The sequence below is a fragment of the Xenopus tropicalis genome, chromosome 4, assembly GCF_000004195.4.
Source record: "Xenopus tropicalis strain Nigerian chromosome 4, UCB_Xtro_10.0, whole genome shotgun sequence".
Taxonomy (NCBI): domain Eukaryota; kingdom Metazoa; phylum Chordata; class Amphibia; order Anura; family Pipidae; genus Xenopus; species Xenopus tropicalis.
Genome location: NC_030680.2, coordinates 141,810,039 through 141,830,299, shown reverse-complemented (window position 1 = coordinate 141,830,299; position 20,261 = coordinate 141,810,039). Strand labels below are relative to the sequence as shown.

Sequence of the window (20,261 nt, the reverse complement as noted above, 5' to 3'; positions counted from 1 at the left end):
TCGCCACGTGTATGGCCAGCTTTAGTCTTTAGGGCTATGGCATGCAGTTCTGCAATCATTACTACAAACAGTGGCAGTATAAACCCAGCCGATGGTTTCAAACCCATGCCCCAGTTTCCATTGGTACCAACCAGCCATGATGATTATTTTGATGTAAAGCCTGGTGGACCATAGTTAACTTGCCAAAAGTTATATAGAGTCTCAGTGCAAAAATCTTTTTGGGGCCCCAAAACTAAAACCCCCAATCTCTGGCTCTCAACAGGTGCAAAAAGTTATAAGGAAAAATAACCATTTGTCTCCACTTTACCTGCTCATCCTAACCATCCTATCTCAGGGTGAATATTAATACGTTATCTGGAAGGGTAAAATTCCTCTTTAAGTTAATTTTTTGGGCACAGTTCCCAAGTATAAGCTAAGGTGGCTTATTTACTTTGCGTGCATACACAAAACTCTAGTGATCTTAAAGTCCCCATACATGGGCAGATAGTAGCTGCCGATATCAATCCCTTGGACCGATTCGACAGCTTATCTGCCCGTGTAGGGGCAGAACCGAGGGGCCTGGCCGACCGATATCTGGCCTGAAATTGCCAGATATCGATCGGCCAGGTTAGAAATTCCAGTCGGATCAGGGACCGCATCAGCTCGTTGATGCGGTCTTTGAACTGACTGCCCCATTGCCGTGTTTAGAATTTGATCGTTTGGCCAAACGATCGAATTCGCCTACATGCCCCCCGATATCGCCCACCCGTAGGTGGGGATATCAGGTGAAGATCCGCTCGCTTGGCGACATCGCCAAGCGAGCGGATATTATAGTGTATGGGGACCTTTACCAGTAGTAAGTACATAGCATACCTTCTGTAAAGGGAATATTGGCCATCAAGTATAGAAGAGTGATATGGCAAAGAGTATAGCCGTTGAAGTTGTAGACTGATAACAAATGAAGAGCCATGGGTTGGACAGGCTAACTTTATATAATGAGATAAAACAAAGACTGCTTTTCCCTGGGACCCACCAACCTGGTCTCTGCCCCCAAACATCTCATAAATAAACTATTCTGCAGATGCTGATATGTAGAACATGGCCTTGCAAATCCATGGAAAAGATAACAAGGCTCTAGTCTGGGTCTGGCAAGCAGATGGCTTTTGTATATGCCTGTGGAAGAGATAACATGTTGGCCTCCTGGAACAATAACAATAATATTGTATATTCCCAGCAAAAACACGGCAACTCTGCAGATGTTCCAGAACTAGAGATTCCACCTCATCCAGGTTCCAACATTCATACAGGTCTATTATTAGCCATCCTGTAGGGCTAGAGCCAGACTGACCCTTCTCTTGTGGTGTTTACTTTCCCTGGTGGGGTCAGGCAGACAAGGGAGGGTCAGCTAAGACAGTGGCTCATTGATCTGTCTCAGGCTAGCCATATGCATTGTAGTATGACAAAGGGAAACTCTGGCCATACACTGTCAGATCTGCTCATTCGGCCAGTCACCAAACAAGAGATTCCTATTTGACGAACAAACAGGGTTCAGTTGAAATCATCTGATCCTTTCTCCCATAGACCAACAACCAGAACATAATTGGGGTCTTGGGAGAACTGTTTATAAAGTCCTTGTCCGATGGGATTTTCTAAGTTGCCTAATAAATACCTGGGCAATTTTCATTCAGATATGGACTGGGCAAGATATTAGAAGGGCCCCATACACCAGCTCTGCTGAGTCGGTAGCTTTTATCAGCCCATGACCACCTTAAGGAGGTAATTCCTAAACTGTATGGCTGGCACCTTTGGGGGCTTAGAGCAGTAGCAAGGAAAGCTCATTTTAAAGGCCAGTTAGGGTGAGATTTAGGGAGAATGCATATTTGTTCTACTAGATACCCCTACAATCCCAGGTAAATTAAATTGGGTGAAAACTTGTATAGTTGTGGAACTATGACTAAATGGCCTATATCTGCAACCTTGCTATGAGTTCAGGGGGGCCCTGATCAAAGGTTTTGCCCGCAAGGGGAGCTTGAACAGGGTGAAAACTTGTATAGTTGTGGAACTATGACTAAATGGCCTATATCTGCAACCTTGCTATGAGTTCAGGGGGGCCCTGATCAAAGGTTTTGCCTGCAAGGGGAGCTTGAACAGGGAAAGTCCAAAAAAAAAACAATGGTGTAAAGTAATAGGAGAAATATGGGGATACATCAAAATGAAAATTTACTGTCAGGAAGAGTTGAAGAATAAGAAGTCATGATGGCCTAGTGGGACTAGTATGGAAGTGTAGCCTGTGATGGGCTGAGGGTTATACTCAGAGGCATAACTACCCCTGATATGCCCCTACCTTGTTCATTATTCACAATCCAAAAGGCAGGCGTGCCAGAGGGCACTAGGTGCAAAGCAGCCCTGTGTGTTCCGCCAGATGATGGCAATTCTACTTAGTGCTTGAGCCCTTGCATTTGTACGAACGGTAAATGAGCCTTACGGGAACCGAGGGTTAATTGCTGCCATTGGGATCCAGCTTTCCTCAAGTCCATTAATAAAACCACTAGCCTGACCCTTCCCCATGACTTGTAGGCAATCAGAGGATGATAATGACTGCGCTGTGTACAGCAGCTCTAAGCCTCAGCCGCTAATTATTACATTTGTAAATAAATCATAAGGATAAGTTTCCTGAACCACTTCAGTTTAGATAATGCGAGCAGGAGTTATTAATTACTCAGTGGCACAATTAATTACTCCGTGACAGTACGTTCCCTACAGAGATAACGGTCCCTCCTGCTGCCTGCGGAATCCCTGTGCTTTGGAACATGTACATATCAACAAATGCGTACATGATAACAGCCCAAATACAGCTAACTGGCGTACATAGTGACTATCCATGGGGGATCCAAGTGCAAAGGGACCATGCCCACTCATTTCGCTCAGTACAAGGGCGCCTATGATCAGATTTCCAACTCCTGAGAAGGCAACTGTAAGCTCATTGGCTCTGAGATTTTACCCATGGCATTTATAATAGCCCTATATCCAGTGCATGATATAATGATTGCAAATGTGTTTGCTGAGCTGGGACACTAGGGATCTGTTTCAGTGGAACACAGTAGGCCATGGCCACCATAAATTTGTAGGCCATCGCCAAGATTTGGGGATATTTATTATAACACTAGCATACTCAAGAGCTCCATAAAGTTCTTCATAAGATATTATATATATATATATATATATATATATGATCATTTTATTATAACCCAGCATCAAAATGCATAATATTGGGTACCTGCCTTATATATGGAACAAAAAAAGATTGACAGCACTGTCCTAGGCAAAAGTTTTGCCATAGTCTAGACCTGTGATCCCCAACCAGTGGCTCAGGAGCAACATGTTGCTCTCCAGCCCCTTTGAAGTTGCCCCCAGTGGCCTCAAAGTAGGTGCCCATTTTTTAATTTCTGGCTTGGAGGCAAATTTTGGAAGCAGAGAGACAGTTTTACTCCAAGCAGAGCCTCCTGCAGGACAGCAGTCCCCATGGGGCTACCAAATAGCCAATCACAGCCCTTACTTGGCATCCCCAAAGAACTACTGTCATGCTTATGTGGCTCACCAACACTTTTTAGATCTAAGTGGGGCTCACGAGTATAAAAGGTTGGGGATCCCTGATCTAGAACCTGCTCAGATTGGACATTTAGCCATTGCTACAGTTTCCATGACTGGACTGAAGCCACATAAGTAGAGCATTGAAACCTAGAGAACCCCAATAACTCACAAGGCGACGACAGCCAGTGGGGATTCCATGTATTACACACAAGGGCAGTTGCAATGGTACAGGACACACATAATTACATTCAAAGTCTTTAAACAACAATAAATCAGACCTACCTTTCTGGGTTTGATTTTATCCTGAATATCGTATTGGCCGATGCCTTTGAAGCTAATTCCCAGCCACCAGGGGATTCCTTGCTTGTCCTACAAACAGAATGAACAGAGCGTGGGACGGTGAGCAGAAAATCGTGGCTGGTAAAGCACAATCCCTGGCCTCTTCCACTCACTCACCAACACAGACAAGAGCCATAATTAACTCCCATTAAAGGCAGCCGTTCTACATAATCTGTTTTTAAATTATTCAGCAAGCAATTAAATTCAGAACATCATATCAACGCGCTGTTTACCCACTGCTATTTCAAAATGCAAAGCAACATTTATATGTTTTGAAATGGTTCTGCTTAAAGCCACACCTGACTGTGTCAACAGAGGTCTAAGTGAGCTCCTCTACTGGAAACATCGGACTCTATTCCAACAGATAAACACAGGAGCAGCTGAACTGTGACTCACAGAGGCAGGATCAATGTAATATGCCAACATTTACTAAACCCTATACCTACTCACTTCTCTCACTACAGGCTATACCTACTCACTTCACTTGACAGAGGCTGTACCCACACACATGTCACTTGACAGAGGCTATACCTACTTACTTCTCTCAATAGAGGCTATACCTACACACTTCTCTCACTAGAGGCTATACCTACTCACTTCTCTCACTAGAGACTATACCTACTCACTTCTCTCAATAAAGAAAATACCTACTTACCTTTCTCAAGAGAGCTATGTCTACCCACTTCACTCACTAGAGGATATACCTACTCACTTCACTAGAAGCTATACCTATGCACCTTTTTCAGGAGTGCTATGCTTACTTACTTCTACTTCACTAGAAGATATACCTACTCACCTTTCTCAACATAAGTATGCATTCTGACTTCAATAACTAGATTATATATATGTATGCCCACCCATGGGTTTTTTATTAAACCAGCATCCTTTATGGTTATTGCAATACTAGCCTAGCAAAATACTAGTGAACAAATCCATGGTGAGACCAAGACTACTCAGTACAATTAGTAGTCATTGCCTACTCATTAGAGAGAGAGACATGGCCCACTCACTTCAATCAACAGAGAGAGGCTATGGACAGAACACAGAGAGACAACAACCATTTATGTTAAATTACCATTGGCTTGTGAACCAGTAAATGTGTTTATTGTAGCAGAATCCTTTATAATTATTATTTCACTGCCGACGCAGCAGTTAAAAAAGCTGGGGCCTTAGGGATAATCAGCATACACCAAGTAGCACTTTAGTGTTACCTGAATCCTAATGTTACCTGAGGTAAGGAGATATACCCAATCCAACAGAATGCCTAGACAGCATAATACTCAGCAACACTGTAAGTTTATCTGGCTCTAATTGGGGCTTCAAATGTAGCCGTCTTGTCATTATTCCATCTTGTAATAGGAGAAATTAACACAAGATAATTGGCTGGAATAGGTGGCCTCCCTTTGTTATACATAGAGATTATTTGAACCAATTACTAATCACACCTAATAGCCATCAATTACTGTAACAATGAAACCATATTAACTGGGCTAAATGCTCGATGATGAGCTACCATCCTATAAAACTTACCCGCCCGTCCTGTTATCAGTAGCTCCATCATTGAGCATAAGAAATGTTCAGGTTAGACTCTGTCTAAAGGTGGCCACACACTGTAAGATCCACTCGCTTGGCGACCTCGCCAAAATCTTCTCCCGATATGCCCACCTACTAGAGCGATATTGGGCTAATTAGATGGCACCGTCGGATTGGGGACCACACCAACGCACCGATGCGGAAAAATCAAACCTGCCTGATCGAGATCTGGCCAATTTCAGGCCAGATGTCGGTTGGGGAGGTGCGTTGGCCGTGCCCATACATGAGCAGATAAGCTGCCAAACTAGTCTGATGGACCAAAATCATCAGCTAAAATTGGCCTGTGTATGGCCACCTTTAAGCTGGCCATACATGTTAGAATGTAAGAGGTGGGCACTATCAGGCTAATTTAACGCGTATAGGAGGCATTCTCGGTACCCCACTCAGACGTACACGAGTCAGATGTAGGGACTGGGTCACTTTGCTCAGTCAACTGTGGCTACAGGACCATTATCTTGGGTGAAGGAGCACTTTACACAGTACTCAGTGCCAAAAAGAAACCCTGGTAGACCCATGGGGTCCTCAGCTAACATTAATATGTTGCGGCCACAGTTATCTAATCAATGATCAATTGAAGTCTACAGGGAAAAACTGTCTCTAAAAAAAGAAATAATGTTTCACTCTGGCTCATATATATAAATAGTAATAGTAAAAGTATGCAGTGAAGGAATGTGCTGTGTACACATGAAACTATACCTTCTTTTTTCTCTAAGTTTGAGGGGGAAAAATGTACAGATAAATAGGGCCCATATTTTCCTTAATGACTGCACCAACGCTGCTGAGAGCGCATATAGCTCTTTAGCAGGAGTAAAACAAAAGCAGTGCCTGCAGCTGTTTAGGGCAGAAGTAGGGTCTGCACTGGCGGGGGGTCCTGAGAAATGTGTAGTTCCATGAGTGCAAAAAAGACCCTTATCTAGCTGGATTTGGATTGAGAACAAAGATGGTCTGGTTCAACAGGTGGATGGCTGAACTACTTATAAATGCAATTCTGTTTAAATGGTATAAAAAGCTGTGGAGTTCAGTTGAAGCCAGCTTTGGAGGTCCAACCTTTGGCCTGAGCACCACTTCACTCATAACAAGGCTACAGACAGAGGAAAACATTGGAGTATCAGTCATTCAGCCATTGTTCCAAGAATATCTACAACAGCAAACACACTTCTAGTCCAAATCTCATCCTAACTGACCTTCAAAGCAGGGCTTCCAGCTATATCTAGATCAATCTGCCTTTGTCCCGAAATCTCTCTGGACTTTATGAAGTCCGGACAGGGATCCAAAAAAGGCTCTGGCATTTCAAGTACACAGAGGCCCAAACAGCCCCCACTAGCCCAATAAATAGTGACTGTCTGTGGCATCTTACAGCCACTCTGGCATTAGCCAGAATCTACAAATTGCCAGCCCGGGCCTAGCCTTCATGCTGAGCCCTTCTTGCCAGTACTCCCAGCCTCCCCAGGGGGTTAGCCCTACTTTTTGGAAACCATTAATACCCTAGACCAGGGATCCCCAACCAGTGGCTAAGGAGCAACATGTCGCTCACCATCGCCTTTAATGTTGCCCCCAGTGGCCTCACAGTAGGTGCCCATTTTTTAATTTTTTGGCTTGGGGGCAAGTTTTGGAAGCTCAGAGACACCGTTTAACCCCAAGCAGAGCCTCCTGCAGGCCAGCAGTCCCAATGGGCTACAAAATAGCCAATCACAGCCCTTATTTGGCATCCCCAAAGAACTTTCTTCATGCCTGTGTGGCTCCCCAACACTTTTTACATTTGAGTGTATAAAAAGTTGGGGATCCCTGCCCTTAAGTAATCATCATGATATGACAAGCCTGGATTATAGTGAAAGTTTAGAAATTACTAGCTGATTACATTGAGGTGTAAAATATATATTTCAGTAGTACACCTATGCGTTAATATACATTTTCAAAAACATAACAAAAATTCTAAATTTTGATAGAGGCTGAATATTTGTTGGCTGAGTTAGATGGTTTTGGTCACATAAATGGAATTTCTGTGTCAAAGGTAATGATGACGGCATACACCAAACAAACAGGAACAGATACCAGAAAGGTTGGTGACATCTTCAAGGTGAATGTTACTCACACTACTGCTAAAAGCCACAAAATAGTAACTTCAGTCAATAACACAATGGCCTTAAACTCAGATGATAGAATCTACACTTCCATTGATCCGTATCATCTAAAACTTCATATTCCAATAACTCTGGAAGCACGGTGTGAAATACAGAAGAAAGTAATATTAGATGTTAGATTATCTACCTCTCAAAAATCTCTAATTTGCAAAGATAGCCCTGAAGGCAAGAAGGAGGTGGAGCTTACTAAGAAACTGAGTGGCTTGTACCTATATTAGGATATCTGGGAGATAGGCAATGATGGCCATAAATGTTAAGGTTTTTAAAAGATCTTTTAGTTACCGTAGGACCAAGCTTATCCTGAAACGACTGTTTAAAAAGTACATTGCCACGTGTATGGCCAACTTAAGGGCGAAGACACACAGAGCTACATAGTAGCAGCTACTTGTCACGGCTACTAAACACCAGAAAATACCCTGCCATAGACAATACTGAGAACTGAGACAATTATCAGTAAATAATCAGCATTGTCTATTTCTGTAGCCATGACAAGTAGCTCCATGTGTCTTCTTAGGACCCCCGGAGCGGTTTAGTCGGCCGCGATAGATCTCTGCTATCGTGGGCAGTCTCCGCTCCAACATGCCTTTCCACTGGCACAAATAGGAGCCGTCGGTGGAAACACCTTTGCATGGCTTCGGTTTTCTGAACAAAGTTGCCTGCAGGAGGAAACTCGACTTTGGAATATCGAAGTGATGGCCTTTCCACCAGCGACTCCTGTTGCTGCCAGTGGAAAGGCATTTCGGAGTGGATAGTAGCCCACGATAGCAGAGATCTATCCGGGGGTCCTTAGCCTTAAGGTCCCCATACACAGGCTGATTCTAGCTGCCGATATCGGTCCCTTAGACAGATTCGCCAGCTAATCGGCCCGTGTATGGGCACTACCGACGGGCCTGCCTGACCAACATCTGGCCTGAAATCGGCCAGATATCGATCGGGCAGGTTAAAAAATTTAGTTGGATCGGGGACCACGTCAGCTCGTTGATGCGGTCCCTGAACCGACTTTGCCTATACCTGTCGTGATAATTCAATCGAATTACCCTACACATTCCCTGATATCGCCCACCTGTAGGTGGGGATAACAGGTGAAGATCGCCAAGCGAGCAAATCTTCATGTGTATGGGGACCTTTAGAGTGAAACTAGGCTTCTTACGGCCAGCCACAGAATCTGACATCCATGTCCCAGTCTCAACAGACCCGTGGTTGAAATAGGAAAGGCCCACAAAGGCCTGGGCCCATTTGGAGAACCTCTGGTACTTTGGCAGGCCAGTGAGACCCTGATTTCTCCAACTGTTCCCTGCAAAGAAGTGCAGGCTTGTCCTCTCTGACAAATACTGTATATAAATGTTGTTGCTCTGTATTCCGCAATTGCCCAGCTAGTTAATAAATACCCATATAATAAACATCCATATCTTGTTTGTTTTTTCCTTTCATGCTTTATATATGTGTATATATATATTTCCAAGCTCTCTTATATGTAGGATTTATTTAACTAAGTAGTTTGTCCATCATTAACCATTTTGTGTCTGTTTCTATGAAACTAGAAAGAGATGGAGATTTCAACTGAAGAATTCCAAATTGTTCTAGATCTAAATCACAGGTGCACACAAGCAGGTCAGTGAATAAATGGGCATAGAAGCTGTCGTTGCTTAGCCAAGAAACCCGACGCCTGCCCGTGCCCACAGCCACACACAGCTGCCAACTGTCTGGAACACCTACCCATAGGTCCTGCTTTTAACAAGCTGTACGAATGTCCCTCAAATAATTCAAATATTATTCCTCGTGTTAAGACAAATTCCCACCTCAGCACCTTTCTGAGGAAGTCGGAGTGTGATGCTCAAGGTACAGTGCAAACATCAGCTAAATATAAGCCCTGACTTAAAATCCTGTTCTTCACTCCTTTATTAAAAAAAATCCAGCAAATAATTATATTCCTACTAACTAACAAGGTTACAGATATATATGGTTGTTGGTGTTAAGGTGTTAAGGGGACCGATGGCTTCCCAACCAAAATTTGTTAAAGAGCCCCACACAACACAGAAACCCCTAATATCCCTATCCCTGTAATCAGTTCCTTTAAAAAGTAGGAATAAATCCCATTTTTATATGCTGAAATCCAGCTGCAAAACTGTTCTTATTTTTCTGCATCATTTGAAATCCTGGCAGGGGAGGAGGGACTAAAACATTGATGTTACAACTTCTCCACAGCTTACAGACAGCATGCAGGAACTACTTAACCCACAATGCACTGTGATGTTCCTTTCCTTATTGACATCACGTGTGCTGGGAATTGTGGTTCCAAACCATATTATTACATTAAAAATGATGAAAAGGCTGCATATTTTTTAATTAATGTTTTTTGCAAAGTTGCTTGAAATTATGCTTAATTTTCAAAAAGCTTAAATTGTGTTTGGGTGGAGTTGAGGATATACAAGTAAATAAGCAAATATACACCCAAATATCATGCTGATTGACCTTCAGGCTGGGCACCCCCATCTGCTTTTATCCTTTCAGGGGATTGGCCCCACAGTTTGGGAACCACTGGTCTAAAATATACGTCACCTGATTTCCCAAACTGCTCCATAAGCTTAAAGTGTTCCAAGCATGAAGGGAAAATGAGTGTAGAAAAAGGAGGAGACATTTGCTTGGCACCAAACGCTAGGAAACCTGATCTTGTTTCCCATCATTTGGTCTTCCAGTAGCCCGGGGCCCTGACGTCAATAACCTTTCGGCCACCTTTTGCCCAACAACGTTAAACCTACAGTGCATTAAAAGCAGCACGCTGTTCTGACTCGCCCAAGGCTTTGAACCTACACAAATGCTGCCGTTTGTAGAACTGGAGTCACTGGGCTGCACAATATGGGCCTTCACGTGGCGACACAAGGGGTCTTTAAGTCTGTCTGACCTGTCAAATATTGCGCAGTTTGGCCACAGGCGTAGATGAGCTTGACCCATGATCTTATTCTTCTCCATCATGGCCCGGCACTGGGTCAAAAGTAGCCAAGTTCCCAGTCCTATTATCAATGTGCAGCTGCCTTAAGCTTTATACTCCTTACTGTAACAATCAGCATATTTATTGGCCTTGTTTGTGAGTAATGGGGCTCAATGCCATCAGGGGGGAGAGGCAGTACATTTGTGCGTTCACATCTCTGAACTCTTCTTCCGTAAGGGGGCCCGGTCGCATAGAAAAGTCAAGGAAGTTACATATAAAGTTACACCAAAACGTACACAATCTACGTAATTTATGAAAAAACTGCCTAGAAAACCATGTAACTTGCCTAAAAACCTACAAAACTTGCGTATCAAGGAAATGACAATGCAGAGAAGCTTTGAAGGGACAAACTCCACTGACCCACAATGAACTCAATGCTTTATATGAACTGCTTATTATAGAGTAACGTCATCTGTTTATAATGCACACACAAGGGACGTGGCCAAAATTGTGAGACTGCGCGCTTGTGTTCATGGGGGGTCCCATATAAATAACTTGTGTTAGTTTTCTGATGGCGGCCCTGATCTTATCATTCAATGTGCGTCCGCCTTAAGCTTCATACTCCTTAGTATAATTAGCAGTATATATATATATTTGCCTTGTTTGTGAGTAATGGGGCTCATTGATTAATGTATGTGTTTATTTCATGCAATTGATCCAAAAGGACAACACGCCTACGACAGGAAAGCTGAGGGACGTCACTGTCCTTCCAAAGAGGAAATAAATTCTACCCAGAGCACATGTTTCCCCATAGCAAAAGCTCTGAGCCCCAGGCACCCAGTGTCTGACAAGGCTTGCGGCACCCAGCACGCATGGCTGACCTACCGTGCACATTGCCAGCAGTGAGCCATTAGGAACTGACTGATGCACTCTCATTGCTAAGTTATGAGAGCAGCTCAGAGAGGAAATGAAAGATACACTGGGGCATTCGCATTGGGTCAGATGGAGAGTTTTATTAAAACATGAGGCCGGGGGCGTGGGGGGGTGGGGCAGATTTGTGTATCTTTCCTCAACCCGTAAAACAGTCCCAAAGGAATGCTAAATATCAGTGTGGATGAGAATGTCACTTTATCGGACATATTGATGTTTGCAGAAGAGCAGATGCTAACCTTTACTTTGTAGTAATGAACTCCATATGTCGGCAGCGCCTCCACTATTTTCATGTACCTGCAAAAGAAAGGAACAGGGAGATGAGCCCTAAATGTATCCCCTTTATTCTACTTCTGCTACTTGTATAGCCCAGGGAGCAGAAACCAATCTTTCCCCAGAAGTCTTACCCTACTGTCTCCCCTAAAATGTATAGTTGTCTTCCATATAACCCACAACATAGAGTCCTGCGCGGGTACACTTTTTTAAAAACGGACCAGACCCATGCCCATGATCAGTGATCCCCAACCAGTGGCTCGTGAGCAACATGTTGCTCCTCAACCCCTTGGATGTTGCTCCCAGTGGCCTCAAAGCAGGTGCCCATTTTTTAATTCCTTGCTTGGGGGCAAGTTTTGGTTGAATAAAAACCTAGTATAATGCCAAATAGAGCCTTCTGTAGGCTGCCAGCCCACATAGGGGGCTACCAGATAGCCAATTATTGCTCTTAGTGGCACCACCAGGAAACGTTTTCATGCTTGTGTTGCTCCTCAATACTTTTCTCATTTGAATGTGGCTCACGGGTATAAAAGGTTGGGGATCCCTCCCCATGATCCACAACCATCATTTTTACCTACTCAGACCCCGCAACTGCCTTACTCACAACCCGACCTGCTTCCCTGACCAGGACTCTACCAAAAAATCCACATCTCAATCACTTTGTAAGCAATGCCATTTACTTGGATGAGCTGTAGTGCATGCAGGCCCGGACTGGCAATCTGTGGATTCTAGCAAATGCCAGAGTAGCTGTAAGATGCCACAGACAGTCACTACTTATTGGCCTGGTGGGGGGCTGTTTGGGCCTCTGTGTACTTGAATGGCCAGGGCCTACCGAATACCAGTTTGGGCTTGAATAAATGCAACAAATTCCAGACTCTCAACCAAACCAAATCCAAACCCACACAATTATGTTAAAAAGGTGGAATCAAGTTTAAAGAGTGGAAAACCTGAACACAACTTTTTATAAATGGAATTTTTTATTTTTTTCTCATATTTTAATGTAAAAATTAAGGTTTGGATTTGTAATTCAGTCAAATCTTCTGTGCAGGATTTTCAATTCCAGACATAACTAGTGCAGCTAATCCCTAGTATAGGGATCCCCAACCAGTGGCTCGGGGGCAACATGTTGCTCCCCAACCCCTTGGATGTTGCTCTCAGTACCCCCAAACCAGGGAGATATTTTTGAATTCCTGACTTGGGGGCAAGTTTTGGTTGAATAAAAACAAGATTTCCTACCAAATAAAGCCCCTGTAAGCTGATAGGGTGCATAGAGGCTGCCTAATAGCCAATCACATCCCTTATTTGGCTCCTCCATGAACTTTCATGGTGCTTGTGTTGCTCTCCAAATCTTTTTACATTTGCTTGTTGCTCACGAGTAAGAAAGATTGGGGACCCCTGCTCTAGTATATACTGTATCTGTATTGTACCTTTTATTGCAATAACCGAAATGCGAAAGCCCAATAAAATGGATCCTTACCGGACAATAGCTTGTCCTCTTGTGACGCCTTTGAGTTTCTTACAGTGCTCAATCACCCGGTCCTCGCTGCCGAAGGAGAGAGAAAATATGTAATGAAGCCAATTGCCGGCTGTGGTTATGAAGTGAGAACTGGCCTATTTGTCGCTCCCTCTGGTACACAACTGTTTCTGGGAATAGTGAGGGGGTGTTGCTGACTCTATAGACCACCTGGAGGTGGGATCTGGGGCCTGTAAGGTCTGCCTGGAAATCTATAGTGACTGCACAAGTGGGAATAGATGTGAGTGTCCTAACAATTGCATAGGCCGTAGGCTCACAGCCACATGGAAAATAAAGATGATTTTGGAAACTGAGAACCGGCACTAATAAAATATATTCCTTTCTCTTCCCAGCATAGCAGGAACGTACCAATAGGAAAGGGACGGGTGCTCCTGCAAGGCTCGGGTGGGCAGCGCTGGCAAAATCTTCAGATCTTTTCTTGCATTTTCATCACTAAAAGATAAAAAGAATTGAGTTAAGTCGCTACACACTGAGAATGTATAATATAAGAGACAGACCATCCAACAAGGCTTGGTGCATTACAGAACCAACACTAAAACTGCAATTCTATAAATGATTTTCATATACAACAAATAGTAAGACTAACGCCAGTGGTGTAGCAATAGAGGGAGCAGACCCAGCGGATGAGAGGATGGGGGGGCTGGGGAACAGGGAGCCTGGACTGTGGGGGTTTGCCCCCTTCCTTCTACCTCTCTCGCATCCCCCCTGTAAGGCAAATGCCCCAGTAAGGCTTATGCCCCAATAGGCTAATACCCCAGTAAGGCTAATGCCCCAGTAGGCTAAGGCCCCAATAGGCTAATACCCCAGTAAGGCTAATGCCCCAGTAGGCTAAGGCCCCCAGTAGGCTAATACTTTACCAACACTCTAGTAAGTTTAATGCCCCAGCTAACACCCCAGCTCTCCTGCACTAAGGGACAAAAATCATTACAGGATTACATCTCTGATTGGCTTGTTATGCACTTTCCTTGGATCCGGATGACAGCAACTCCAACAGGACAGACTAGTTCTGTGCCCTATCACACACATACAGCGAGTTCAGCTCGGAATACAACACGCGTGTGATCTTCAACAGGAAGTTATGGTTTAAAATTACTGGCCCTTGTGTAAAATTTTTCTATTATTCCGCAACACCAGGGGACAGGTAGCAGAACTACACCTTCCAATGTTCCTGGAAGGGATACTTAGAACTATAGCATTAATTATTGTTTGTGGTATAATCATTCTATAGAGCTTATCTGGAGTATAAAACTGCTGCAATAAACACCCAGGACACACAATAAAGTCCCAGCTTGTCCATATCCATGTATTAAATGCTCCAGTTACAAAGATAAGTGAAGATAAGTCCCCAATGAGGGGACTGCACTACTTTATGACTGTTTGCTACCACACTCTCCTTTTTTACTGAAAAAAATGGTGTGTAAATGTGTTTAGTGTAGCTGCAGGGTGCCTGGCACTTTACAGATCTACCTCAAACATCTCATGAGTGTTGGCATTTCAGGAATGTCATAGATCAGTGCTAGAGAGGTAGAACTCGGATCAGAATGTTACAGACTCCCCCTCTGGCAGCCAGGGAAAGGCTTGTTCCTAAGATCCCTGAGCAGCAGGCTGGGTCCTGAGTAAGCGCAGGCATATGGTTCTATTCCTACAGCACCCCCAGGGTACCCAGCACCTGATAGAACCAATAAACATTACAGCGAGAGAGAGAGAGAGCTGTGTATAAACAGGTAAAGCATAGAGATATATCCCCTGGGCTTATCACAGAAAATAGAAAAATATGGTCTTAAAGGAACAGTAACACCAAACAAAGTATCAAAGTAATTAAATTATTATGTACTGCTGCCCTGAGTTTGCTTCAGGAACACTGCTACAGTTTAAATAAATAAGCTGCCGTGTAGCTATTCAATTCAAAATGGCACAGCTAACATAGCAGGTAACAAATAAACTCTGTAAAACATAATTGTATTCTATGGAGCTTATCTGTAACCTGTGCCTTTTCTCATGGCTACATAGCAGCTTATTATATAAACTATAGTAGGGTTTCTGAAGCAAATTACTTCAAAGCACTATCATTTTTTGGGATTACTGTTTTAAAGGGGAACTTAACCCCAAAAAAACCTAATACCTCTTGTAGGTACATTTCCAAGTTGCAAACAATGAAAATAAATTTCCCCAAACAAGTTCAGAGTTAAGGGACCCATGCATGGGCCGCCATAGGCTGCCGACTAATACATTTATACCTATCTATTCCCACAATTCAGTGGGAAACTAGAACGATGATTACCCAAATTGGTCACTGTGCAATTTGATTTCACTGTTGCTGAAAACCCACAGGATCCAATAGCCAATAGCACACAGGGTAGGGAGAGACATCACCGTCTGTTCCCCCTGCTGAGCGCCAGGGTTTACAAGGGATACGGCGACACATGGCGCCTGTAAGACAAGTTGCTTCTTTGTTGCTCTTGTGCTATTTCTTGCACACTGATTGTGTTTTACTGTGTTTGTGTTGTGAATACAGGAGCCGGCCTGGAGCGCCACAGACTGTCAGTTACCAGAACAACGCTGCCCAATACAAAGGCATTTGCTGACATTACACAACAGCACTAATTAGAAACATTTGTCACTGAGCGTGCAAACCTCTGACTGGGGCTGCACCGCGCATTCAGATAAGATAACTACAGAAGCAATCATTCATGGTGCCAGGGCCTGTAATTGTAGAACGGCACCCGTACCGCGTAACAGCAGTAATAACCCCAGTGATAACTCAAGGGCAACTATAACAAAGACTGGCGTAGCCAGCATTCTGACTAGCCTTATAGGGGAAGGGGCTGGCCCAATAGCCCAACATTTTGTTTGCAGAAGGATAATCCGGTTGCAGGGTTTCTCTGGCATTTATAAACTTGTATAAATTTCAAGATATTTTCATACTACTAACCCTTCTTAGTACACGTATAGGACCCGTTATCTAGAATGCTCGGGACTAAGGGTATTCCGGATAAGGGGTCTTTCCATAATTTGGATCTCCATACCTTAAAGGTCTCCATACACCATAAGATCCACCTACGGGTGGGTGATACTGGGAGAATCAAGGCTAATTCAATCAAATTATTACGGCGGGTATTGGCAAAGTCAGTCCGGGGGCCGCATCAACGAGCCGATACGGTCCCCGATCCAACTAGATTTTTTAAACCTGCCGGTAGTGCCAATACATGGACCGATTAGCTGCCGAATCGGTCTAAGGGACAGATACTCCCCGACTGGGAGTATATACACTTGCAATATACATACTGACTTCAAATGAGCACACTTGATCCAGGGTCGTACTGGGGTTTGCAAGGCACACCGGGGCTGCTATCCCAGGGGCCCCCACACCCCTTCTGGGCCCCCCCCACTGCACACCCATGCACCCACCACCAGCCCCTTTCCCCACAGCAATGGGGGTGGGCAGCGGGTGAGGTATGGGATCGGGTCTGGTTCTGTGTGGGACTCACTGGGTTTTTTTTCCTGGTGTCCCACTGGCCCAGTCCAACCCTGGATTAATCAGCATTGCTACAGGGCCAATCTGGATCTTTCCTTGCTGCAGTTGGGCAAAGGAAAGGGGCAACAATGTAGGGGATCCTTATCTAATACATGCCATTCAATCAATGCTAAGTGTTAAAGGGATGGATCACCCATGTTATAGAATGTCCTATTCTTAGCAACTTTTCAATTTGTCTCCTTTTGTTATGTAGTACATTTTTTGAATTATTTGCCTTTATTTAACTTTCAACTGGGGGTCACTGACCCTGACAGGCAAAAAAAAAATAAAAATCCTATCCCTTTGTGAGGCAAATGTTTTTATTGTTGTCGGAACATTTCATAGCTTATCCTTTTGTGCCAACTATCTCCTAGTCACTCATTAAGGCTACTGCCTGGTTGCTAAGGTAAATTAGACACGAGCAACCAGAAGTGAAATTCCAAACTGCTGAACTCAATAATTAAAAAAAACACAAACAATAAAAAGTAAAGACCAATTGTAAATTGTTTCAGAATAGTACTTTACTCATCATACTAAAAGTTAATTTAATGGTGAACTACCCCTTTGAGAGACAAAAGAAAGATGTTCCTGACCATAGAGCTTACAATCTAGGCTTAGGCATTGCTTATAAGTACTAAGACTAAAGGTCCCCATACACGGGTAGATCCACTCACTTGGCGATGTCGCCAAGCGAGCGGATCTTCTCCCGATATCCCCCACCTACGGGTGGGCGATATCGGGAGAATCCAGGCTAATTCGATCGTTTGGCCCTAATTATAATGATGGGTATAGAGCCGATGTGGTCCCCGATCCAACTAGATTTTCTAACCTGGCCGATCGAGATCTGGCCAATTTCAGGCCAGCTCGTCGGGAGTGCCCATACACGGGCCGATTAGCTGCCGAATCGGTCCAAGGGAGCTACTATCGGCCCGTGTATGGGGACCTTTAGACAGACATTATGCCAGTGCCCTACTCATAGTCAGTACCCTACACATACACATATAAACATAGTTTAGCAACATCCTTGTGCTTAGCACAGTCCTGCAGGAACAGCCCTATCGGCTGGGACTACTGCACACATGTGGGAGACACTGTTTACACCTGTGTATAAGTATTGCTGCGTGTCGTTAAACGGGAACCTCTGGGGCCCCTAATTAACATGTTTAACAGAATAAACGCTTAGGCATGTTCAGTGCTTTGTATCCTTATAATTTAAGATGTGTGAGTGGGGGGACAAAAAACACAAAATGGAATTATACCCCTTTCTTGTTGAGCAGGAAAATCCACTCGGTGGGATTATTTAGACCAAGAAGGACCACACAGGAGGGAGGAAAACTGGTCTTTCCAGGTGTGAAATGCATAATGGCTGCCAGCGGTGTAAATATAGGTTACTGGGCCCCATTGAAAAATCTCTTTTTAGGGCCCCAAATACTGCAGGAAAATGACCTGTTTTTGCAAACGTATAATAAAACTGTGTATCAGTCAGGCAGTCCCAGGAGTTGTACAGCTAAACCCCTGACAAAAGGTATTCTGTTCACAAACACAATTTTAAAAGTTGTTGTTTAACTACAACTCCCAGAAGCCCTTAACAACAACGTAATGTAATTCCTGGAAGTTCTAAATATAATGAAACCCCTCCAATACCTCTATTGTCTGATGTTCCTCGGTGTAAGAGACCAAAACGCAGGATGAAAACAAGCGCCCTAAAATAACAGGGAGGCGGGATACCTTTTAGCAACTCAAGAGCCTCAGTCACGCTCGATAGATCCAGGCATCTCTAAGTAAATATGCTACTTGATTGGTCGCCATGGTGGGGAGACGCTAGTTCAACAGGCACTCAGAGGCATTGCCTCCTGGGAATGAGAGTGCTCTCGTCTCGAGTGCCAGATAAGAGAGATCTTGTCCAATTACAGCAAGCAAAGCAAGTCAATGCGCTGACAAGGGGCGCACCGCTCGCATTCAGAAATAGAATAAATACAAACCACATGCCAGAGAAATACCTGACAGCAGCAGCTTCATAGCATACAGAATGCAGAAATATACAGCATTGCTGAACTACAAAGGGAAGACAAAAGTGTATAGGAGCGAGGGGGTCTTTAATTGTGTCTGTCAACACAGGTTGGCTCCATATTTTCTACTAAACTTGTCCTTCTCTCTTCTACACTGCTATGTGCGGCCCCTCTTATATATGGGGTCCATAGCAACTGAACCAGTCGCAGTGGTTGCCATACTTTTTCAGTTTAAGCCCCCACTTGAAAGGCCAAACTTTGCCAGGGCTTTTTTTTTTTTTAAGGTCCAACCTTTGGTCAGCCTCCATCCTTAAGATCATGGAATGAGTACTGGTGTATCAGTCCTAGCTTAAAGAATATCTAAAACAGCAAATACACATTAACCCCAAACCTAAATGACCTTCAAGATGGCCTTTCAGTTGTATCTAGGTGAGCAAATGGCCATTCTCCCCTAATCTCCCCTTAACTGGCCTTCAGGCTGTTCTGATTGTCTCTGCTCCACGCCCCACAGTTTGGGAGCAACCGTCCCAAAGATAGAATTTTATTGAAGAAAAATAAATATGGCAACTGTTTCAAACAACTGTAAGTCACAGAAGCCAGAAAAAAATGACCTTCATGAATGACTGCCCATGTTCAAGTTGTAGAAAGTAAGGCTGTCTGCTTTAAAGGAGGAGACTGAGTTAGATTAACTGTAGTTGCTAAGATCCACTCACACAAGTGGGTCATTTCTATTTGGTCCACCACCTTGACCACCAAGGTGGTGCGTCAGATTGGGACTAGAACAAAAAGTTGCGGTGACTAATTGCCCCATGTGCCTTCGCCCTTAGAGAAAGAAAAATATCTACACGTTGATGAGGTCTAACACGTTGAAAAATCCCAAAAGGGTTTTACAACCTAATCTTACCTTTATCTGGCCCACCACCCTGATTATCAAAGGCTAATGCCACACAGGGGGTGATTCTCAGCCTGTGGAAAAATGCAGGTCGAGAATCAGCCCCTACTCTTGCACTACCCTGTTACCTTGCCTGCACCCCTACATGGTCTCAGCCCGGGTACAGGCAGACGCAGCAGATATCAGAAAAAAAATCAGGAGACTGTACATTTCCAGGTGATATCCACCTGGATAGAAAATGTTTCCGAGTGAAGGTAAGGTAGCACACTGGTGCCAGCATAGGGCCATATTGGGATTGAATCACTAGGTGAGGCCTGTGGAAATGTGTCAGGAGAAGACTGAATACATGGATAGAAGAAGTCCTCACCCAACAAAGTGTTACAGACAAGCTGATCAGCATCTGACTGGGCCATATACAGTTATCAGTTAGAGAGATCATTGTTGTGACCCCATACAAGAGCCAAAAATCTGCTCACTTAGTCAAGAGTGGCACAGACGGCACTGGCCTATAAAGGAGAACTAAAGCTTAACTAAAGA

General features: G+C 44.0%; 1 protein-coding gene across 2 annotated transcripts in view; it reads right to left on the bottom strand.

Moving 5' to 3' along the window:
* Positions 1-20,261, bottom strand: part of frmd4b (FERM domain containing 4B) — a 138,653-nt gene that overhangs the window by 34,297 nt on the left and 84,095 nt on the right. For both annotated transcript variants that reach the window (XM_004914154.4, XM_002940515.5), the window contains exons 8-11: positions 13,658-13,741; positions 13,253-13,318; positions 11,742-11,799; positions 3,853-3,939 (exon numbers count right to left, since the gene is read on the bottom strand). In XM_004914154.4, coding sequence (XP_004914211.1) covers positions 3,853-3,939; positions 11,742-11,799; positions 13,253-13,318; positions 13,658-13,741 — 295 coding nt within the window. The remainder of the gene's footprint in view (positions 1-3,852; positions 3,940-11,741; positions 11,800-13,252; positions 13,319-13,657; positions 13,742-20,261) is intronic.